The 24,985-nt window shown below is 41.5% G+C and overlaps 1 protein-coding gene and 1 pseudogene across 3 annotated transcripts in view; one reads left to right on the forward strand and one right to left on the reverse strand.

The window, feature by feature from the left end:
• The window catches only part of CRMP1 (collapsin response mediator protein 1), a 182,077-nt gene that overhangs the window by 9,538 nt on the left and 147,554 nt on the right, over positions 1-24,985 (reverse strand). For both annotated transcript variants that reach the window (XM_082263123.1, XM_082263124.1), the window contains exons 10-13: positions 24,246-24,387; positions 16,136-16,306; positions 14,256-14,435; positions 681-846 (exon numbers count right to left, since the gene is read on the reverse strand). In XM_082263123.1, the coding sequence (XP_082119249.1) occupies positions 681-846; positions 14,256-14,435; positions 16,136-16,306; positions 24,246-24,387 (659 nt within the window). The remainder of the gene's footprint in view (positions 1-680; positions 847-14,255; positions 14,436-16,135; positions 16,307-24,245; positions 24,388-24,985) is intronic.
• On the forward strand, positions 3,045-4,463 carry LOC309544784 (one cut domain family member 2-like; annotated as a pseudogene). The gene is made up of 2 exons: positions 3,045-3,083; positions 3,596-4,463. The product of its transcript is annotated as an one cut domain family member 2-like (transcript).

The following is a 24,985-nucleotide window of genomic DNA, read 5'->3' on the forward strand; positions in this document are numbered from 1 at the left end:
TAATGGCTGTGTGTTGAGTTATTTTGAGGGGACAGCAAATTGACACTGTTATACAAGCTGTACACTCACTACTTTACATTGTAGCAAAGTGTCATTTCTTCAGGGTTGTCACATGAAAAGATATAATACAATATTTACAAAAATGTGAGGGGTGTACTCACTTTTGTGAGATACTGTGTATATATATAGATACACACAGTATCTCACAAAAGTGAGTAAACCCCTCACATTTTTGTAAATATTTTATTATATCTTTTAAACCTTTCTGTGATCAGAGGTCATTGATGCCTAGATGGCCAGACCAAATTTAGCAGCATCAGTATGCATCAGTTAACTTGGCTAGGAATTTAATTAGCGTATTGCCTAATGTTCATATTTTTTATCATATCATGTGTGTGTGTGTATATATATATATATATATATATATATATATATATATATATGGAATCTATATACTGAAAACTATAGGTATATTAAAGGCATAAGGTGTCCAGGATAAAATATTTTAGGTTATATTTAAGGGACATTGATAGTTGGAAGCTGATGGGACAACAAAGACCTTTCTTGTCTGTGTTGGTTACTTACAAATACATCAAACATTTTAAAAGCATAAATAATGTGGAGAACTGGAAGTAACAGTGACCAAAAGCAAATGTAGTGGATGTTTTTTTAGTTTTTACCTGATAAACTGAAGTTAGACTGGTGAAGGTTCCTAATAGGTGGAGGTTGTGGCTTGGAGGGGGAAGATTTAGCTGAGGGTGCAGGGGTTTGATACTTTGGAGTAGCTGGAATCTCATATACTGGTCCATCATACATCCCACGAGACACAGGCTGCAGCCCACTCACCTAAAAGATACACGAAAAAGTAAATATATAAAATTACAATATCCAGTCTGCATATCAAACTGGGTGCAGCAGGCTAAACATAAAATGTAAGCAATTAAATATAAGAGAATTATTAAGAGATAATTCATGATGTTCCAGGATAAAATTTGAGAAATAATCCACCAGGTGTTCTGCAGAATTATTTCTCTGTACATACAGTCATGTGAAAGTAAGTACACTCCATGAAAAGTGATGACTTTTTCAACATATTTGATCAGGAAAGCATTGGATCCTTATTCAATCAAATACACTATTAATAAATGTGACATACTCCAATAAAAACACAGGGAAATTTTAATTTCAATCATTTGCCTAACAAAAATATCAATAGATGTACCCCTTGGCCTCAAAAGCTGGTATTGCCCCCTTTGGCAGAAATGGCTTCTTCTTATTGTAAGCTGCATACCAGTCTCTGACATCAACTCTGTGCGATTTTTTACCATTCCTCCATGCAAACTTTCCCTAGATGCAAGATGTTTGCAAATTTCCTTGCATTAACTGCCCAGTTCATGTCCCCCACAACATTTTAGTGTGATTTAAACATAGTCTTCTGTTTCATATTTTTGGGCCATTACTTGGAGTTTAGTGTTCTTCATGTCACTAGTGCGATGAAACCATGAAACATCCATTTCTATTTCAACGTCAAGAAGTATAGCCAAATACTTTTTGGCCATACTTCTCCTATGGATCACAGGAGGTTCACTTCAATCTGCACTCCTGTGACCCATTTTCAGCCAACAGCAGGCTGATTTCATTCAGCAGGTCCAGGCTCGGGAAAGATCCCGACTTTACAGTCGGGATCCTCCCAGATGCTTGGACCGCCAGCTGGCTCAGCCTCTCAGCATGCCACTGAGAATTTGAGTTGCCCCCTCTACAGTCCAGCGCTCCACTTAGTGCTGGAGAGGCAGAACAGAGAGCTGACAGTTAAGGCTCTCTGCGCAGAGCAGAGGGAGAAAACTGAGCGATTAGCAGTGTTTGATCACTCAGTTCTCAGGGTAGAAGTGAAGGGGGACAGCTGCAGCTGGGATTAGTGCTGCAGCCATCTAGGCGAATATGATTTTTTATTTTTCATCATTCCTGCACTCTCAGCAAAACTATTTTTAAAAAATCACACTGCATAACGTTGCACTGATGTGAACAGGCACTATAGAGAATATGAATATGATTTCCAATGACGCACATTACAGTGCAACGGTAGACCCAGGAGAAATCACACTAGTTTGACCAGGGCCTCGGGTTTACTTATATATAAACCCCTTTTATACTGAACACACTTGGCCTCCCCATGATTCAATGAACATCTTGCAATTTTTTTAAAATTAACACCAGATATTCTCTGAATGGACGAGGTGGAGAGGAGGGGCGGATAATGTCACAAGCCCTGCCTCATTCAATCACAGACTGCCTTGCATTCATTAAAAAAAAAAAAATACAAGATATTTTCTGACTGGAGGCAACTCTCTGTTTAGTATACAGATAAGCAAGTTGACCTGAAGGGAGGAGCTGTTAGACAGGGTCTATTTTGTTTGTTGCAGGCTGGCTATTAAGTGAACTGAGAATTTTAGTTTATTTTTTGATATGCATTGCTATAAAAGGGCAGTTAAAGGTTGGGGTGGTTGCCATTATGTTATTATATAGTTGGTGAGTTGTTGCGGGGGTGCACTGGATACCTTAGCTGCCATTATTCTATTGCTGGGTGTCCAGTGCATCCCTGTACCTTTAAGCAGGGGTGGGCTCCCTCCAGGTATACCTGCCCTTATTCTATCCATGATTATACTGTATATATGCTCCAACTCAGGAGACTCTCAAATTATAGAGTTAGGATTGCAGAACTCTGTGGTGCCGTGACGTGAATGCTGCAGCTTATGCATGTATTTGCAAATGTGTTCAAACTAAACCCCTTGTTTTTATTGTCAACTGTTAGACAGGTCAATTTGGATTGTTGAAGGCTGGCTGGTAAGTGAGCTGGGAATTGTTTGTTATTTTACATGCGCTGCCCTTCCATGTGATCCTTGCTGTAAAGGCCAGTTTTAGGTTGGGGTGGTTGCCATTTGTTTGTATACCTGGAAGGCACCAGCACACACTGTATGTAGCATGGGCTACTACAGTGAATTTAGGCATCCTCAGCAGCCCTCCGAATGTGAGATATGAAGAAATAAATGTACTCAAGCCGGACCGATGGAAGTTTTAACAAAAAGGTAAAGGTAATACTGGAGTTTAGCTTTAAGTTAAGTAGAGAAATTTTGTTTGTTTCCATGGTGCAGACTTTCTCTGTCTGGTAAAAGGTTGCCCCCAGAGCAGAAAGCCAGGGGCAATCTCTCTAATGGAGCCCCATATATCAGTAAAACCCTACAGAGGTTCTAACCTTTCTCCATTCTATTCAAAACTTTAAAAAAAAGTTTGGATATACATAAACTTTAAATAACTTGCAATAGGCACGCTAGGTAGAGTGACGTCACTACGGGATTGTGGCCCGCACCCGGGTGACACCAGACCTGGACTGGCATTTCCAAGGGCAGCACCTGCATCATCCCTTACCATCTGTCCTAGAAGAGGAGCCTGGAAAGACCTCCTATACCTCCCCCTTTGCCAGCCCGCTGCACTCAGAGGCTGGTCAGTGTCCTGGCTCATCACTACTGACAGCCGTGAGCAGCCACGGTCCTCACCCCCACAGGAGGATCCACTAGGAGCTGTCCTTTCCATTGTCCAGGTCTACTATGGTCTCCAGCATGGGACTGGGGACTACTATCCTGAGCTGTCTATCCCCTTGCACCGTGACATGAGCATGCCCTGTGACTCCTCACCACCTGGGATGGGCAGCACTCACACCACCCTAACACCACTCCAGCCACTGCCCCCTATCTCCACTGTGTCAGACAAGTTCCACCAACCCCCAACATCATCCCCACCATCACCACCACTGACTCTCTGGCAATGTCAGTGGTAGCTTCACCCTGAGTGTCTGGGGGATTCCTTCCATGAACAACCTGTACAGCCCCTACAAGAATATGACTGGAATGGGGCAGAGCATGTCCCCTTTGACAGCTACCCCTGTAGGCAAAGGCTTGGGCTTCATCCACAACAGCCAACAGAGCCTGCACAACTGTGGGCCTGGGCACAAAAATATGCTCAGCCCACACTGACATGGTGGCAAGAGGCTATCAGCATCTCTCCAGGGGGCTGGCTATCATGATCTGCCATGATGTCTCACCTCAACGGGATTGCTCAGTCTTACAGGCCTGTGTTGAAAGCCAATGGTGACAGGCCACCCTCCTTCTCTAAGTCCCAGCTGAGCAACTTTGGACAGTTGGAAGAGATTAACACCAAAGAAGTGGTGCAGAGAATCAAAGCCAAAATCAAAAAGGTACAGCATCCCCCAGGCTATCGTTGCCCAGAGGGTACTGTGCCAGTCACAGGGAATCCTCTCAGACCCTCTAAGGAACCCCAAACCTTGGAGAAAACTTAAATCTGGCAGGGAGACCTTTAGGAGGATGTGAAAGTAGCTGCAGGAGCCTGATATCAAAAGAATGTTGGCTCTCAAGCTTGCGGGTGAGTGCGGTTTGAGGTGCACACAGTGACTGTGCACTGCTGGCCCAAAACGAGCCTGCCCGCTGGGGGTGACACCATGTTTTATCGCACCAGGTGACACCAACCCTAGTACGCCACTGACACAAAGAAAATGCCAATAAGCACCTCCATCCTAGGGATGCCTGCTTTCAGGCATCCAAGGTCTCCCCATCCGGACCTCTGTAAGAACTGGACCATCAGATTTGACAGCAGCTCCCCACTATTACATAAGTTCCATAGTCCTGGGGGTGCCGTATTTCAGGGCCAAACTGTTCCGACCTCCCCACTGTCACCTGAAATTGCAGAGCTAACAGAGGCCTTTTCAGAAACTTGCACAGTTTAGGATATATTCAGAGCGCATGCACCCAATGACGTCATCGTGGCTCCGGCCACTCAAAGCGCCAGAGCCCGCAAACCCAGAAGAAACACCAGGGAAGATGTCAGCCTTCTCAGCAGTGAGCGGGCGCCGCTGGAAGGGCTTCGTTCTAAGGTAATTATTTCATAATGAGCTAGTATGCGATGCATACCAGCTCATTATGCCTTTGTATTACAGTTTTTAGCTGTTTTTTTTTCGTCAGGGGGTTTACAACCGCATTTAGTGAAGATATGGCCATTGTAAGGATAATAGGCAGTGGAAAAGCCAGGTTCACTAAGACAGCGGTGATAGTAAAGTTTTTAAATTTGGTGTGTCACGCTTAACAATCTCCACCAGCACACTTCGTTGTACCTGTGGACTGGAGCTTCCTATTCTTTAACCACTTGCCGACCGCCTGCCTCCTTTTTACTGCAGCAGGGTGGCTCGGCTACATCCAGTCACATAGTACTACGTGACTAGAGTGCATGTGGTTTTGGCGGCACGCGTGCGCCGCCGGAGCCGTGCTCCCACTGCGTTTAGACACAGCGGGAGGCGGGCCGCGGAAGGAGCTGCGGCGATTGCCGCTGCTCTCCCACGATCATCCAGGAAACCGAGAGAAGACCCACCTGCTTATGAAAACAAAGCAGACGGATCTTCTCTCAGACAGGCCAGGCCAGGACAGATCAGCAGTTTCAGCTAAGCTGAAACTGCGATCTGTCTGTGCCTGTCACAGAATCCCCCCCACACACACAGGCAGTAAGCACACAGATATACATTTAACCCCTTTGATCACCCCCAGTATTAAACCCCTTCCCTGCCAGTGTCATTTATACAGTAACAGTGCATATTATTTAGCACTGATTACTGTATTAGTGTCACTGGTTCCCAAAAAAGTGTCAAAATGGTCAGTTAGGGGTCCGATCTGTCCGCCGCAATGTTGCAGTCCCGCTAAAAATCGCAGATCGCCGCCATTACTAATAAAAAAAATAAATAAATATAAAATCCAAAAATCTATCCCATAGTTTGTAAACGCTATAGCTTTTGCACAAACCAATTAAAATACACTTTTTGGGAATTTTTTTTTACTAGTAGCAGAATACAAATTGGCCTAAACTGATAAAAAAATTACCGTTTTTAAAAAATTTTATTGGGAATTTTTTTATAGCAGAAAGTAAAAAATATGGAATTTTTTTTTTCAAAATTGTCGCTTTTTTTGTTTATAGCGCAAAATCTAAAGACCGCAGAGGTGGTCAAATACCACCAAAAGAAAGCTCTATTTGTGGGAAAAAAGGACATCAATTGTATTTGGGTACAGCGTCGTATGACCGCCCAATTTTCCGTTAAAGTAACGCAGTGCCGAATCACAAAAAAATGGCCTGGTCAATAAGGGGGTAAATTCTTCCGGTCCAGAAGTGGTTAAAAATGATGGAGCTTATTTATAATTATTGGAGTGATTTCAGTTTCAGCATGACCACACTAAGACATGCCGGCAGAGTTGGTGCTTGACTACCCTAAAAAATTACCTTGGGCTTGTTTATAATTATCGCTTGAGGTACAACACTGTCTGATATGGAGGTGCCTGCAGACAAAAGCTTGACTATGATAAATAAATTTGACCTTGATCATAAGAACATAATATAAGAATAAAGGACAGGGTGTCTTGATACAAACTGGGGGGATGTGCTCTTGACTTATAAATTGGTTTTACAAAAATAAAACCACCTTGGCACACATACTTTTAGCCACATAATGTGGTAGATTTACTAAAACTGGTGAACTCAGAAATTGATTGGCTACCAAGCACCGCTGCACCAGATTCTAACTTCAGCTTGCTCAATTAAGTTTTGACAATAAAAACCGGAAGCTGATTGGTTTCTATGCAGTGCTGCACCAGATTTTTATAAAGATTTACTTTTATTGAAAACAATACAAATATTGAAAGTATAATGACTTTGATCTTGTCTGGATTTTATCATCCGATGTTCTTGCAAATTAAGGCCGTGGGGATGACCATCCTGTATAGCCAGTATGCCTAGCTTTTCAAGGGATTCTGATTTACAGAGGAATGACACATATGGGAAGATTAACTGAAGGCAAATAGGCTGTGCAATTTAAAAGTGCAGTTGCTTCAGAGCTTAGTAAATCGGGATGAAGCTTCGCTTTGAAAAGAATACCCAATCACATGCAAGGAAAAGATTAGATGATGGAAGTCAGCAGAGCTTTACCTCATTTGCTAAAGTGGAGTTCCACCTACCCCTCCACCCCCTCCGAAAATAAAAAGTCAGCAGCTACACATACTGTACACATACTGTAGCTGCTGACTTTTAATATTAGGACACTTACCTGTCCTGAGGTCCAGTGATGTCGGCACCGCAGCCAATGTTTCCATCAGCTGTCAGGTGCTCCGGCCACCATTGCAGGTCAGGGAACTGCAGCTTCATGGCCGGGTCCCCACTGCGCATGCGTGAAGCGCGCTGTGCATTTCTATTGGCTCGGCGGCAGAGGAAGGAGGAGGGGGCTGAACTTCCGGGGGACAGCGCAGTGTCCCGGAAGTGGGGAAGGGTACCTGTCAAAAACAGGTACCCGTTCCCCCCTCCCCCCCTGAAAGGTGCCAAATGTGGCGGAGCAAAAGAGCGGAAGTTACACTTTATGGTGGAACTCCGCTTAAGCTAGGGGGAGGAACTGCCTCATTTGCAAAGCTAGGGGGAGGAACTGCATTTGCCTTTAGTAAATACACCTTACCACCTTATAGCTGCGGTTGAAGCTAATTGAATATTTTTGTGTCTATTTATTTATTTACCATCTCTTAATTGTCTCCTAATCCCAAGAGTGAAGGGCAGTCCCATAAGTGATAAGTCCACGGATGGGTTCATCCACAAGGGGGGTTTCTTCCTTTGATTGTATTAAAGAATGACTCTTTGTGAGTCTAAAGCAAACCACTAAATTAACCTTCTTCAGCCACTTGCTGACCCAGCCTTTTTCTGACATTTGTTTCTTACAAGTTAAAATCAGTACTTTTTGCTAGAAAATTACTTAGAACCCAAAACATTATATATATATAGATATATATATATTTTAGCAGAGACCCAAGAGAATAAAATGGTGATCATTGCAATATTTTATGTCCCACTTTATTTGCGCTGCGGTCTTTCAAACACAATTGGAGGAAAAAATACACTTGATGATTTAGAAAAAAACAGAACACAACAGTTACACCAATTTTGTTGTATAATGTGAAAGATGATGTTACGCCAAGTAAATAGATACCCAATATGTCATGCTTTAAAAGCTTGTGGAATGGTGACAAACTACAGTACTTTAAAATCACCTTAGGCGACACTTTAAACCTGTTTAGAGCTACAGAGTAGGGGTTGAACAATTATTGAATTATAGAATTATACCTAACATGTGTGGTTTGAATAAAGTTTACATATGCAGGCGCGACTTACGTATGTGTTCGCTTATGCGCACGAGCACGAAGGGATGGGATGATTTCATTTTAGGTTGTTTTTCCTATTTATTTTTCTTTTTAGTTTTACACTGTCCCTTTATTTTTTCAAGATTACTTTTATCCCTATTACAAGGAATGTAAACATCCCTTGTAATGGAAATATGCGTGACAGGTTCTCTTCATTGAGAGACCTGATCTCTCATTTACCCTTAAAAGCAAAAGAAAAAAAAAAGAAACATTTTGACACTGAAAAAAAAAATGCCGTAGGTCGCTCTGGTCCTCCACAGGCATAGAGCTGCGTTGGGCTATCTTGCCCTCACTCGACTTCCTACAAAGCCATCAGCTGCATCGGATCGGGTTCTGGGCTGACTGCCTGCTCAGATATGCTCAGAAACTATCGGGAAGTGGTCGGGAGGGGGGGGGGGCACCTCCCCTGCCACCTATAAAAGTGATCTCATCTGAAAGACAGCTGCCTAAGGGAAAAAAACGATACCAAGAGCACTGCTTTTGCCCAGGTCATCTGAGTGACAAGAGGCAATAATTTGATGGAATGAATCACCGTTCTGCAAAAGGTGGACTTACAGCAGACATATTATCAGTGTGTGTTGGAGCCCCCCGTTCACATCGGGCTGATTTGACATGCGATTTGACGTCATGGCAGGTCAAATCGCATGCCAAATCGAAGCCTATTGCTGGCAACATCCAAATCGGTGTGAGGCCGACTTTGCGGCGCCGAACTGATTCCCAAAAGTAGTTCTTGCACTACATTTGGCGACTTCGAAGGCGATTTCAACAGACATCTGAGCATGAACCCGCACAGATGTCTCTCTCAAAGTGCCCCCAAAGTCGGACTGAAACCGTACGATTTCAGCTGAACTTGCACAATTTCAAACCCTGCATTCAGTGTGAACCTGGTTGGAGACATTTTTTGTTTTTAATTTTGGCATAGTTCCCTATGGCAGTACCTGGCTTTCCATGCCTTTGGCCCGTCAATTGCTTCCTTATTAGCCATACAAATGGGCAGAATTAAATAACAAGATTCGCCCCACATAGACTTCATAGTTATATAGGCAATCTGGTTGAAAAAAGACCATCTAGTTTAACCAACAGACAAAAAATAAAAACAACACACACACACACACACACACACACATAGAAAACCCCCATATACACTATCCAATACCCAAAGTTGATCCAGAGGAAGGCAAAAACCCCAATAAAGCATGATCCAATTTGCTCTGGTGGGGGGGGGGGATCCTTCCTGATCCCCCAAGAGGACTGGAGATTGACTTCAATGGGCTTAATCGCAAAGATTGTAAACTTCAATCATGAGTTGACTGCTTAGAACTGGACCCAGTCTAGAGCTGGTTGTGAACTGTTTAGAGCTGGTTGTGAACAAGCATGGAGACCCGTGTGAAACAATAAGAGCTCCTGTCTGTTTGGATGTTTGGCATGATGACTATACTTCAACAAATTCAATCAACTTAATTCCATGACGGAGTGCGACCAATTTCTTTTTCTACTTGAATAGGACCCAGTCATATTTGCTCACACCCAATCCTCTTATAAGATAGACCACCAAATTATTTGGACCAGTGCACAAAGCAAAGTCCATAAAGACATGGATGAGCAAGTTTGGGGTGGAGGAACTTGACTGGCCTGCACAGAGTCCTTACCTCAACCTGATAGAACACCTTTGGGATGAATTAGAGCAGAGACTGTGAGCCAGGCCTTCTCGTCCAACATCAGTGACTGACAGACTAAGACTGGGATTTCATTAAAGTTCATGTAAAGGCAGGTGTCCCAATACTTTTGGTAATATAGTGTAGCTATAAAAGGTACTAACCAGCTTCAGTCGTACTCTCTTTGCAGCTACATAAAGCATTTTGCATAATCAGCATAAAAAGCATACTGACACCCTGGTGAATAAAGAGAGGGGATCCTGACCTATCACTTTGTAAGAGCAGATATTTCCCTTTCTCTAGGATATAGGAACTCCTTGTTTTCCAAATCTATTTTTTAATTAACCTAAAAATACTTCTGTAAATAAAATTCACTGAATTTACTGCGCCAATGGGGGTTATTTAAACTGATATCTGTATTTAATGACATGAACCTTTTCTCAGAATAATGCTCAATTCATCTACATCCATGCTGCATAGATGTTGAATTGCTATTCTTTCTACTGAAATAGCTGTTTCACTACTGAAAGCCTTTATTTTTTACTTTGATTTATCATCAAATGGCTCGATTTGCTGCTCTCCACTATAGACATCTCATTAAATGTCACAGTTCCACTCTGCGGTATTTAAGACAGCAGAAATGTAGGCGGCAGTTTTGGTGAATTACCTTTTACACACAACATACTGCATAAGCAATCAGCAGGTAATAAATTGATCTGTTTTGTGTGGTGAAGGCTTTGATTAATTAAACAAAGTGTAATAATTAGCAAACAACACATAGAAATGAAAATTGCATGTGTTATTATATTGTGAACTTACTCCAATACACTGCTGAACTGATTCTAGAAAATCGTGCTTTCGATATGTCATTTCTATTATGCCTTACTGCCACCTTGTGACAATAATAGGTATTTTACTTTTGAGAATTTTTTCTTTTCATTGCTATGTAGTTTGCCATGGCTGGCCTCCTCCTGCTAGTTGGTTAGTTGTTGGTCTTTGGCTTTTCAGCTTTTATTGACCTGAAACAACTAAGTGAAGTCAGAGCAAAGTCATGATCTTTGTATGTATTCCATTTCAATGACTTGTTGACAACTAATCGTTAGTGCAACCATATATCTGCTTTGTACCACATACATACAGTATCTCACAAAAGTGAGTACACCCCTCACATTTTGGTAAATATTTTATTATATCTTTTCATGTGACAACACTGAAGAAATAGCACTTTGCTACTATGTAAAGTAGTGAGTGTACAACTTGTATAACAGTGTGAATTTGCTGTCCCCTTAAAATAACTCAACACACAGCCAATAATGTCTAAACCACTGGCAACAAAAGTGAGTACACCCCTAAGTTAAAATGTCCAAATTGGGCCCAGTTAGCCATTTTCCCTCCCCGGTGTCATGTGGCTCGTTAGTGTTGAAAGGTCTCGGGTGTGAATGGGGAGCAGTTGTGTTAAATTTGGTGTTATTGCTCTCACTGTCTCTGGAAGTTCAACATGGCACCTCATGGCAAATAACTCTCTGAGGATCTGAAAAAAATAATTGTTGCTCTACATAAAGATGGCCTAGGCTATCAGATGATTGCCAAGACCCTGAAACTGAGCCTGCAGCATGGTGGCCAAGACCGTACAGCAGTTTAACAGGACAGATTCCACTCAGAACAGGCCTCGCTATGGTAGACGAAAGAAGTTGAGTGCACGTGCTCAGCATCATATCCAGAGGTTGTCTTTGGGAAATAGACGTATGAGTGCTGCCAGCATTGCTGTAGAGGTTGAAGGGGTGGGGGTCAGGCTGTCAGTGCTCAGACCATACGCCGCACACTGCATCAAATTGGTCTGCATGGCTGTCATCCCAGAAGGAAGCCTCTTCTAAAGACGATGCACAGGAAAGCCTGCAAACAGTTTGCTGAAGACAAGAGGACTAAGGACATGGATTACTGGAACCATGTCCTGTGGTCTGATGAGACCAAGATAAACTTATTTGGTTCAAATGGTGTCAAGCATTTGTGGAGGCAACCAGGTGAGGAGTACAAAGACAAGTGTTTCTTTCCTACAGTCAAGCATGGTGGTGGGAGTGTCATGGTCTGGGGCTGCATGAGTGCTGCCAGCACTGGGAAGCTACAGTTCATTGAGGGAACCATGAATGCCAACATGTACTGTGACATACTGAAGCAGACCATGATCCCCTCTCTTCAGAGACTGGGCCGCAGGGCAATATTCCAACATACCGACCCCAAACACACCTCCAAGACGACCACTGCCTTGCTAAAGAAGCTGTGGGTAAAGGTGATGGACTGGCCAAGCATGTCTCCAGATCTAAACCCTATTGAGCATCTGTGGGGCATCCTCAAACGGAAGGTGGAGGAGTGCAAGGTCTCTAACATCCACCAGCTCCGTGATGTCATCATGGATGAGTGGAAGAGGACTCCAGTGGCAACCTGTGAAGCTCTGGTGAACTCCATGCCCAAGAGGGTTAAGGCAGTGCTGGAAAATAATGGTGGCCACACAAAGTATTGACACTTTGGGGGGAATTTGGACATTTCCACTTAGGGGTGTACTCACTTTTGTTGCCAGCAGTTTTGCCATTAAAGGCTGTGTGTTGAGTTATTTTGAGGGGACAACAAATTTACACTGTTATACAAGCTGTACACTCACTATTTTACATTGTAGCAAAGTGTAATTTCTTCAGTGTTGTCACATGAAAAGGTATAATAAAATATTTACAAAAATGTGAGGGATGTACTCACTTCTGTGAGATACTGGATATAATAAACCAATGAGGAAGTCACGTGATGTGATGTAACGCGTAGGAGGAGCAAGCCAAATCAACCGGAAGTGACGTTACGGACTGGAATCAAGTTCTCCACACGCTATGCAATATTAGACCACGCTTGTACCAAATGGTAACATTGTAAGTGCATTGATTTATTTTATTAAATAAAGTAGTTTTAAGAAATACTGCACCATGATGGCACTTTATCTTTAAATGAGCCCTGAGGTCACGCTAAAAGGCTAGGACCCTTAAGAACCAGATTATACCGAGGCACACCCAGAGAAGGATTTCGGGATAAAGACTAGGAAGCCGCAGGCAGTGAATCCAGGCTCATCAACACCCAATCGGGGGTCCTATACATATATTCAGGCGTTTTTATCTTTATATGAAGGTGAGAGTTTTGTACACCTAGAGGTGACACCTGGTGGAGGATCGAGGCACCGCACTTTTTTTTGCACAGAAGCACTTTGTTGAATATAAGTTGAAGACACACCTTACAAGGTTTATAATTATTTAAAGTGGAAAGAAAGCACGAGCACTTATTTGAAGACTGTTTTTAGTTTATTGACTCTATTGATTTAGTGAATTTTTTTGAAAACACCCAGTTTGATTTAAAAGAATTTGTATTATTTGATATTAATGATCGGATTGAAGCACATATTTATTGAGAATTATTGATTTCAACACCTTGATGTTTAATTGGACAGCATATTTAGTCTTTCTTTATCACTGTGTAAATCACTAGAATAAGGACTCAGAAAAATAACACTATATTTATTCTTCACTTTATTTATTCATCGCATAACATTTATCACAGCTATAATTCATGATTTATTTATTTAATTATTGTATCTTACACTTCTGAAAGCGCGCCACACCCCCCCATATACAGATCTGATTAAACTGGGCTCTGGTACCAGTCTAGTGGTGCAGCAGTCGGAAGGGATCAAGAACACTATCCGTGAAAGCGCAGGGACCACCTACATACACACAATAAACCAATATAACCACCTCTTATACTTGTGTAATTTAAGTAATCTATGCTTTGCTCAAACAGGGCTAAGCAACAGGTTTTCTTTAATTCACCCTCACCAGCCGCGTGTACTTGCTCTATTTTCACCCTTTTTAAGCTGGAAGTTGCTAAAGAGATGGCCTACCTTACACAGAACTATGGAGTGTGTGACAGTGATGATTGATTCTGTGTAGAGCGAGTCAAAAGCTCATCCATATCCAGAAGTCCTGAGTATTTCCTTTGGCTACTAGCGATGAACAGAGGAATGGAAGGGAAGTATGCTGAAGGTATATGACAGGGTAAAAGCAAACCTGTTTCTTTGCCCTAAATAGGCAAAAACACAGGTTTGCTTTAAAAATGTTAACCAACTGCAAGGTTTTTACTATGACAGAATATTGGCAACATAAATGTAATGACAGAGGAAGCAATATTTTACCTTCTATTGCAATGCCCGTTTCAGAGTATATGTGTTCTATAAAAAGACAAGAAGGTGTTAACAGACTCCTTACCGCATACATAATATGCTTACCTTGTTCCTTGTCTTAATACGCTGGTAGATGTATTCTGGGAAAGGTTTGCGAGGTATAAATCGGCCCATGCCTTGGGTAGCATGTAGGTTGCCATCTTCAAACACAATTTTTCCTTGGCTTATGACCACCAGAGGGGCACCATGACACTCCATCCCTTCAAAGATGTTATATTCCACAGCCTAACAATTATAGCAATGTTTCATTATTAACATTATTTTTTGATAGGTCAATTTACAGTTAATGTCTTGGCAAATCTAAAATGATGAGCCACCAGAACAGAAAAAAAGGGGAACTCCTCTAATAGGGACACGTGGTTTGGTGACAACTTTCTAAGAGAATTTTCCTAACTTTGGAGAGATTTCTTCTCACTTCCTCTTGTAAAGGACATGAACTGAAATCTCACCAATAGGACACAGATGGCAAATCAACCGTGGGTTTTAAGGGTTTTTATCTCTTTCCTAATCAAACCCAAATTAATAAATATATCTTGGCTTTAGATATACACTGATAATGAAAGTTTCAAACTTTGACCTGTCTTTTTTTGTTTTGAATCCGCGGTGGTGCAGAAAAACTAAAACAGAAAAACCGTTAAGTGAACAAAAAAACAATGCAAGTTAAACACACACTAAAAAGTGCACTTAAGGGTGTGCTTTGTCCACCCCCAAAGGGGTAGCACCTCTACCTGATACCACGGAGTGCAAGGTTCCTGACAGGGACATAGAGCTCAGCATGGTCCACCTAGCCTGGCAGAACCCTCTCCTTGTGGCCAGTCAAAGCCAACCACTAGGCCGAGGGGCTCTCCCGAAGAGAGAGACATCCCCTCCCAGGGTCAGAGGAAGAAGGAGCCTGAGGGTCACACATCCTCCCTCTAGACATTAGGGCAAGCCCGAGGGCTCACAACCTCTATTCTAGTGGGGGAAAAAAACCAAACACACAAAAGTGAAAGTGACAAAACCATGGAGAAAAATAAATAAATAAGTGGCAGTGCCCTGTGAACTGGCCAGGCCCCTGAGGCCTGGTAACAAAAATTGCCCAGGACTTAGCCAAAAGCTCCAGCCCTAAAAGGCACAGTGCAGAAAAAAGTATTTGGTGCTGTGACCATGTGCCATGTCACATTGTGGGGTCCCGCACCCAAGTGGTACTAAGAGTCCCAAGGGACTCAAACACTGCAGACTCTCTGCCTTCCCAGCCCATGGTCAGACAAGGTAGATCCATTCACACCAGGAGGAATAGGGCCCATCCAGTTTTCCCAGGGGAATTACTCTCGTGCCCCAACTGTCTGTGGGCACCCATTTTCTGTTGCAGACGGCACTAGCCTTCAGAGCCCTCATCACACCAGCAGGGGTACTATACAGCCAATCACTCCCATCATAAGGCAGGAAAAATGGTGTAGCCCCCCCCTACTGGTCACTGATTAGCACAGATACTATACTTGATCTTAGCCAAAAGGCCGAGAACATTCTTTGATTTGTCTAAACCCTGAACAAAGATGTGTACTGTATTTAACACAGTAACACAGTAAGAGCTAGTACACTAATCTACACGTGACCATTCTGAGCCAATCAAAAGTTTGTGCAAGCGGGATAATGGTTTATTCCACAAAACTGGCTGCTCACACTCTTACACTTTTAATAATATATGGGAAATGTCCAGTATGGGCGACTGACATAAAATTTATAATACAACCAATGTGTTTATTGCCTGTAGCACTTCCTTCTAGTTATACACACATACGAATCATGTTCTGGCAGAAGAATGGTCTACTGACACTATCTATTATCAGTTGTGTTCATCCATTACAGACGGGTCCTTGTTCACAACTGTATTGTACATTATTGGCCATCACATTGTTAGAATACAGCAGTGAATTGGGACTTACAGATTTATGACTTTTTGCAGATATCGTCTTCATCTTGTCAGGATCCCAGATAACAACATCGGCATCTGACCCAACTGCGATTCGCCCTTTTCTTGGGTAGAGGTTGAAGATTTTGGCAGCATTTGTGCTAGTAACTGCTACAAACTGATTTTCATCCATTTTCCCAGTAGCCTGTAAAATGCACAATATGATAATATCAGAAAAGTCTACCTAATAAAACATCCTCTGCAGTGCAGTAATAAGACAGATTGCAACTTTCTGTATTCATTGGAGGATTCTGCCTCCGTGCAGGGCTACATCCTCTCTTCTGTAGGTAATTGGCGCATAGCACAGCCTGGATCTCAGTGATCTACCCTGACCAGCTGTTCACGGCACATGTAAGTCTCAATGGTTCCTGTGTAGTATAAAGAAACTGCAAATTCAGGTTTCCCTGCCACCAGGAGTAAATGTAAGCCAGAAAGCCCTTGCACCATCCCACAGATCTGACCGCTTCCAGTGTATTGCACTGCAACACTAATAGGTCCTTTACTCACAAATTGTTAACTCCGCTGAGTCTAGCTGAAATATTGTCTGAATAGGCAGCATTGCATAATGATGAAGACCTATAAAATATTCCGCTGAATTAGCCTGTCTGAGAATGAGCACACATTTGCAAGTGAATTTTAAAGTGAATCTGCACTTTTTTCTTGCAAGGCAAAGCAACAAACTGACTAAAAGTGGATGTAAACCCTTACATATACCGAGTGAAGTGACTGGCTTCAGGTGATACAGAGATTAAACAAATCCTTCTATATATCCTTCTATATCCTCCAAAGGGAGCAAAATCCTTTCCTGTATTAACAGAGACATGGACTCCAGGGAGAGAGATATACTTTTGTCACTGTACAAATCATTAGTAGGACTTCATCTGGAATATGCAGTTCAGTTTTGGCCACCAGTTCTCAAATAGGATATCAGGTAAATGGAGAAAGTGTAGAGAAGGGCAACCAAACTGATAAGAGGCATGGAGGAGCTCAGCTATGAGAAAAGATTAGAGGAACTGAATTTATTCTCTCTTGAGAAGAGAAGATTAAGGGGGGGATATGATCACCATGTACAAAACATAAGGGGTCCATATAGTGAACTTGGTGTTGAGTTTTTCACTTTAAGGTCATCACAGAGGGCAAGGGGGCACTCTTTATGTCTAGAGGAAAAGAGATTTAATCTCCAAATATGGAAAGGCTTCTTCACCATAAGAGCTGTGAAAATGTGGAAAACCCTCAAGAGCTGGTTCTTGCCAGCTCAGTTGATAGCTTTAAAAAAGGCCTGGATTATTTCCTAAATGTACATAATATAATTGGATACTAACATTTATAAGTAAAGTTGATCCAGGAAACATCCAATGGCCCCTTGGGGGATTGGGAAGGAACTTTTTCCCCCCCGCTGGAGCAAATTGGATCATGCATTATTTTTGCCTTCCTCTGGATCAACTGTGGGCATGGGATTGTGTACAGTGCATTGCGAAAGTATTCGGCCCCCTTGAACTTTTCGACCTTTTGCCACATTTTAGGCTTCAAACATAAAGATATAAAACTGTAATTTTTTTGAAGAATCAACAAGTGGGACACAATCATGAAGTGGAACGACATTTATTGGATATTTCAAACTTTGTTAACAAATAAAAACCTGAAAAATTGGACGTGCAAAATTTTTCAGCCCCTTTACTTTCAGTGCAGCAAACTCTCTCCAGAAGTTCAGTGAGGATCTCTGAATGATCCAATGTTGACCTAAATGACTAATGATTATAAATAGAATCAACCTGTGTGTAATCAAGTCTCCGTATAAATGCACCTGCACTGTGATAGTCTCAGAGGTCTGTTTAAAGCGCAGAGAGCATTATGAAGAACAAGGAACACACCAGGCAGGTCCGAGATACTGTTGTGGAGAAGTTTAAAGCCGGATTTGGATACAAAAATATTTCCCAAGCTTTAAACATCCCAAGGAACACTGTGCAAGCGATAATATTGAAATGGAAGGAGTATCAGACCACTGCAAATCTACGAAGACCTGGCCGTCCCTCTAAACCTTCAGCTCATAAAAGGAGAAGACTGATCAGAGATGCAGCCAAGAGGCCCATGATCACTCTGGATGAACTGCAGAGATCTACAGCTGAGGTGGGAGACTCTGTCCATAGGACAACAATCAGCTGTATACTGCACAAATCTGGCCTTTATGGAAGAGTGGCAAGCAGAAAGCCATTTCTTAAAGATATCCATAAAAAGTGTCGTTTAAAGTTTGCCACAAGCCACCTGGGAGAGGCACCAAACATGTGGATGAAGGTGTTCTGGTCAGATGAAACCAAAATAGAACTTTTTGGCAAAAATGCAAAACGTTATGTTTGGCGTAAAAGCAACACAGCTCATCACCCTGAACACACCATCCCCACTGTCAAACATGGTGGTGGCAGCATCATGGTTTGGGCCTGATTTTCTTCAGCAGGGACAGGGGAGATGGTTAAAATTGATGGGAAGATGGATGGAGCCAAATACAGAAACATTCTGGAAGAAAACCTGATGGAGTCTGCAAAAGACCTAAGAATGGGACGGAGATTTGTCTTCCAACAAGACAATGATCCAAAACATAAAGCAAAATCTACAATGGAATGGTTCACAAATAAACATATCCAGGTGTTAGAATGGCCAAGTCAAAGTCCAGACCTGAATCCAATCGAGAATCTGTGGAAAGAACTGAAAACTGCTGTTCACAAACGCTCTCCATCCAACCTCACTGAGCTCGAGCTGTTTTGCAAGGAGGAATGGGCAAAAATTTAAGTCTCTCGATGTGCAAAACTGATAAGAGACATACCCCAAGCGACTTACAGCTGTAATAGCAGCAAAAGGTGACGCTACAAAGTATTAACTTAAGGGGGCTGAATAATTTTGCACGCCCAATTTTTCAGTTTTTTATTTGTTAAAAAAGTTTGAAATATCCAATAAATTGTGTTCCACTTCATGATTGTGTCCCACTTGTTGTTGATTCTTCAAAAAAAATTACAGTTTTAGATCTTTATGTTTGAAGCCTGAAATGTGGCAAAAGGTCGAAAAGTTCAAGGGGGCCGAATACTTTCGCAATGCACTGTATATAGGATTGTAAAAAAATTTTGTTTGTTTTTTGTTTTCCCCTTTTTGTTGGTTGAACTAGATGGATTTGTGTCTTTTTTCAACCAGACTAACTATGTAACTTTATGTAAATTGTACCTGTTTATCTGTGATCTTCAGCTATTTAAAGTGCAGAATTTATACAGCTTGTGTAAGCTTTCAGAAAGCAGGGGACAGGGAGCTGAAGTTACATCTACAGATATAGTCTCGGGTTGAGTTCCTGTGCTCTTATTAATGTCACTGGTCCCCCCAAAAGTGTCAAAATTGTCAGTTAGGGGTCCGAGCTGTCCGCCGCAATGTCGCAGTCCCGCAAAAAAAATCGCAGATCGCCGCCATTACTAGTAAAAAAAAAACTATAAAAATGTCATAAATCTTTCTCATAGACACGATAACTTTTGTGCAAACCAATCAAAATACGCTTATTGTAATTTTTTTTTACCAAAAATATGTAGCAGAAAACAAACTGCTCTAAAATGTTAAATACACATACGAGTAGCGCTAGTAATTAAGTCATAAATTGTATGAAACAATAAAGTCCATAAAAGGTAGCACAATATTGTAGTTTGTGAGGCAAAGGATGCAGATCAGTAGACTCTTCACCCAGGTGCTTGGTAAGGCATACACAGTGACACAGCCCAGCCACCACACACTGACTCTTACCGATGGGTAAAGGTGTATACAGCAGTAAGCGGTTATGGGACAGCTAAACCCTGTTCACAGGCACCAAGCAGCTTGGGGACATCCACTGTCTAAAGCAACCTCCTCCAATCTCCAATCATACTTGTTGATATTCCACGTGTAAAAAGGGACCCATTACCCCTATGGTGTTCTGACCAGCAATCAACCTCATAGATAAGGGAAGACACCAAAAGGAGACAAGCTACTAATAACTAAAATGCTAAAAATAACTAATAACTAAAATGTTAAAAACATTTATATTTTTCAATTTTTTTTGGGGGGGGGGGGGGGGTGGAGTTATATAGCAGAAAGTGAAAAATATTGTTTTTTTTTTTCAGAATTGTCGCTCTTTTTTGCTTATAGCGCAAAATATAAAAATCACACAGGAGATCAAATACCACCAAAAGAAAGCTATGTTTGTAGAAAAAAAGGACATCCATTTTATTTGGGTACAGCGTCGCAAGACCGTGCAATAGTCCGTTAAAGTAACGCAGTGCCGAATCGCAAAAAAATGTCCTGGTTATTAAGGGGGAAAATCTGCCGGTCCAGAAATGGTCAAGGAATAAGCTGAAGTTAGAAGCTGATTGGCTACCATGTACAGCTGCACCAGATTTTTCACTCTCCAGTTTTAGTAAATTAACCCCTTTATGTCAGGCAGACAAGCCCTTTTTTCTTTAAGGCCCCTTTCACACATGCTGTCCGTTTGTCCGTTTTTCATCCATCCGTTGACGGATGAAAAATGGACATCAATGTATCTCTATGTAAAAACGGATGACAACGGATGATCATCAGTTAACATCCGTTTTCATCTGCTTCCGTCCATGTCCGTTTTTTTGAACGTATGAATGCCCTATTTTTCATCCGTCAAAAAAACGGATCGGACGAAAAACGGATGACAAAGGATGAAAAACGGATGACAACGGATGAAAAATGGATGACAACGGATGAAAAACAGATAACTGATGAAAAACGGATGAAAAACGGATAAAAACTGACGAAAAATGGATGAAAAACGCATAACAACTGACGAAAAACGGATGAAAAACGGATAACAACTGACGAAAAACGGATGACAACTGATGAAAAACGGATGAAAAATGGATGAAAAACGGATGAAAAACTGATACATTTTGACGTGACTCAACTGATGAACTGAACGGACCGTATGTGTGAAAGGGGCCTAAGGCCCCTTTCACACATGCTGTCCGTTTGTCCGTTTTTCATCCATCCGTTGACGGATGAAAAATGGACATCAATGTATCTCTATGTAAAAACGGATGACAACGGATGATCATCAGTTAACATCCGTTTTCATCTGCTTCCGTCCATATCCGTTTTTTTGAACGTATGAATGCCCTATTTTTCATCCGTCAAAAAAACGGATCGGACGAAAAACGGATGACAAAGGATGAAAAACGGATGACAACGGATGAAAAATGGATGACAACGGATGAAAAACAGATAACTGATGAAAAACGGATGAAAAACGGATAACAACTGACGAAAAATGGATGAAAAACGGATAACAACTGACGAAAAACGGATGAAAAACGGATAACAACTGACGAAAAACGGATGACAACTGATGAAAAACGGATGAAAAATGGATGAAAAACGGATGAAAAACTGATACATTTTGACGTGACTCAACTGATGAACTGAACGGACCGTATGTGTGAAAGGGGCCTTACTCTCATGGTAAGTAGTTCTACAGTACCAAGTGTGAACAGGACAACAAAAAAAGCTTTACTTGGAAAAACAAATAAGTTTCTTTGTGAATTTAGTTACACAGCACTACAACAATCAGCAGAAAAGGCATGCAACCTCTGGCAGAGTCTCCAACCGCACAGAAAAGGCCTAGCCTCTTGCACCCTAAGGAACAGTTTACCGTCAATTACTGTTCTGTAATCAATTCAGATGTCTTCTCTGTAGACTTCTTTCTGCTTCCTTTTTTGAGTTGTATAATCCATAATAACCACAGACAATGATAGTATATTGCTTTGTGGATCTTTTTTTATGAAAAATTATTTATAGAAAGTTTTGTAAGCTTTACAAAAAACAAAACATACAAAAAAAACAGCACAAAAAAAGTGGAAAGGGAAGTACTGTACAGTAAAATGGACAGCAGGATCATAATCTTGAGCAGTTCTGACATACAAATCACTTTAAAACATGTGATTAGTAAATCAGAATGCAGTCCCTGCATAAACAAAACATATCTGTTGCTCTAAGCCGGTTATCCCTGTACAATGCAGTGTGCTGCGACTTACGAATGTTTGCACAAGATACAGCAGAAAACACGAGATTATATACTAAATGTAAGAACTACTAACACATTGGTAAATAATACCACCGTCCCTACACATACGAAAAATTGTGCCCGCCTCCAAGTTTATCCGTGCCTATCATCCTGTATACCATCAGGGATGTGTCAAGTGACCATACTTATGTGGGGATGCAAGTATAAAAGCATGAATCAATCACATTTTGATACCTTCTAACATTGAAGTATCCATAGAGACACCAACGCCAGGAGAGCTAAGCCAGGGGTTTGCAACCAAGGGTCTCACAACAAGTAACTCTTTGTTGATAGAGATGGCACTCTTTAAGGAACGTGGAAATAACTTTTGATGGCCACTCCTCCAATGTGTGGGGGGGGGGGGGGAGAGGGGCAATGCGTTTACGTGCCAAAAATAGCAATCTGGAAAGAGGGATTCTTACAGTAGGTGGAAAAACGTCCTCGTCCAAAAACCCCAATACACACGTAAATTAATTATTTATCAATTTAACCTAAAATGCCCTGTTGATCGTGTCAATATATATAGGTGCCAGCAGCAAACCAGCTTGGGGCAACGCCAGAGCAGATGTAACAGATTCCATCAATGTTGCTGTATATGGTTTCCATACGATTTATGAATCACAAAAAGTTGAGACAACCTTTGTGTGGGTAAGAGGGAGGCCATTTGAACATGATCTAGTATTGTCTCATCATCTATTTCCCCGATATCTTTTCCCATCCTATCCTACCAGAGATTCAAATGTTAGCAAAGGATTTTTCCAACAGCATCTTGTTAAGAGAAGAAATAAGACTCCTCCTATCCACCGCATTAGCCAGGGAATAAATGAGGGGGGAGGAGATCAATCCCATATTGGTTATTTTGGCCTGCACCAATAGAGTGTCGTAACTGAAGGTATTGAAGAAATATCAAACTCCCCTTGCAGGTCTTGGAAGGATCTAGGGTGATCTTGAACAAATAGCTGATGGAGAAATTGTACTCCTTTATAATACCAATGGTCAAACCCATAAAGCTTGTTCAATTCCATGAACCATTCCCTCATCCATATAGGAGAATAGGAGGAAACACCATGATAGCCCATTATCTGTTTCATGGTTTTCCACACTTTATTCATCAATTTCAGAGAAGGGTATGTTGATGGGTCACTAAAGCCACCCGCCCCCAACTTTGTGGATCTTAAAAGGGCAGGACTATTTGCAACAGGTGTATACATTTGAGTACATTTCAAAAAGGCTGTCAAATATGGATTAAAGTACTTTTAGTTGAACTAGATAGACGTTTGTCTTTTATCAACCCAACTAACTATGTAAGTTTGGGGTAGATGAGTACCAGATTTGATTCCCTAATTAAATATCTTACAAAGTTTCCAAATCAATTTAAATAATAATGCCAGATCTGGATATATTTTTATACATAATTCACTGTTCCAGTTTGGTCCAATGTAAGTATGTATATAGCATACCTGGCCAATGCCCCTGGAAACTGGAAACCACTTAAGTAGACACCGCTACTCCAGTAATCTCCACTTACTTCCAGGTCCCATGCCAGCCGGCAGGATGCATTGTGAACACAGGAGGTCAGCCTCTCATCACAGGCACCATTCAGAGAATACCTTAAACTGCATTTTCTCAATGAATGCAAAGCATTCTCTGATTGGACAAGGCGGGGAGTGTGATGTCACAGCCCCGCCTTTCCACCTTGTTCAGTCAGAGATTGCATTCCATTTGTTAAGAAGATGTTAATGGCACAAATGCCAAGCAGCTGACCTCCTATATTCAGAATGCATTAGGCCAGCCACTCGGCACGAGACCCAGAAGCAAGTGGAGATCACTGGATTAGTGATGTCGCCAGTGATTTCCAGCTTCCAACTATGTAAAAATATACCATGCCTGGAATTCATCTTTAAAAATATAACTATTCCACTGTTTGTTCTCTATAACTGGGAGCTAGTTACATACTGCTAATAAACAGCTAATGTAAGAAGGCACTGTTACTTACCACGGCTTTATCCCATACGATGGTCATTCTCTCCTCTATACCATTCACTCCTTCTGGTATTAAAGTGAAGTTATCTTTTCCTATGGCTTTCTGTGCCGTGCTGTAAGAACAATGTCCGCTTCCCGTCACCTGGAGATCACCACTGCAAGAAATGCCATGCTCTGTAAATACAGCATCATATACAGACCCAAACTCATTTTCAGTACCTTAAATATGTAGGCTAGAGCACTATGAATGGATACTCAATAGGAAAGTATATTGTTTATTCAGTGAACCTATATTTTGATTTATTATTGCAGTGCCTATTTTGTTTAGTAATTTTCACATTTTTTCCATGCCTAAATACAGGGATTTGGACTTCAGCCACTAGACAGAGCTGTCAGTGACTCAGTGGAATTTCTCTGCCCCAACGTAGATAGACAATAAAATAAATTACCAAGGGAAGAGGAAAATACCCCTCCTAGTAGAAAGAGTGGACTTTTTAGGATGTGGGGTTGTCACTTGAGATGAGCACAGAAAGACATATCATATATAAAAAGGTATATTTTATTGTACAAAAAGAGTTTTAAAAAAGAAACTAAGTATAAAACCAAGTATACAAGAAGAGACAACAAATCAGCTCATTACATATACTCAACTAGTTATTGAGGAGAATGAAGATCCAACGCGTTTCACAGAACACATTTTTGTTCTCACGCTTCCCCATGGATCCTCAATGTTAACTAAGTTGTCACAAAGGC

The sequence above is a fragment of the Pelophylax lessonae genome, assembly GCF_965119305.1.
Source record: "Pelophylax lessonae genome assembly, chromosome: 1".
NCBI classification, from domain to species: Eukaryota; Metazoa; Chordata; class Amphibia; order Anura; family Ranidae; genus Pelophylax; species Pelophylax lessonae.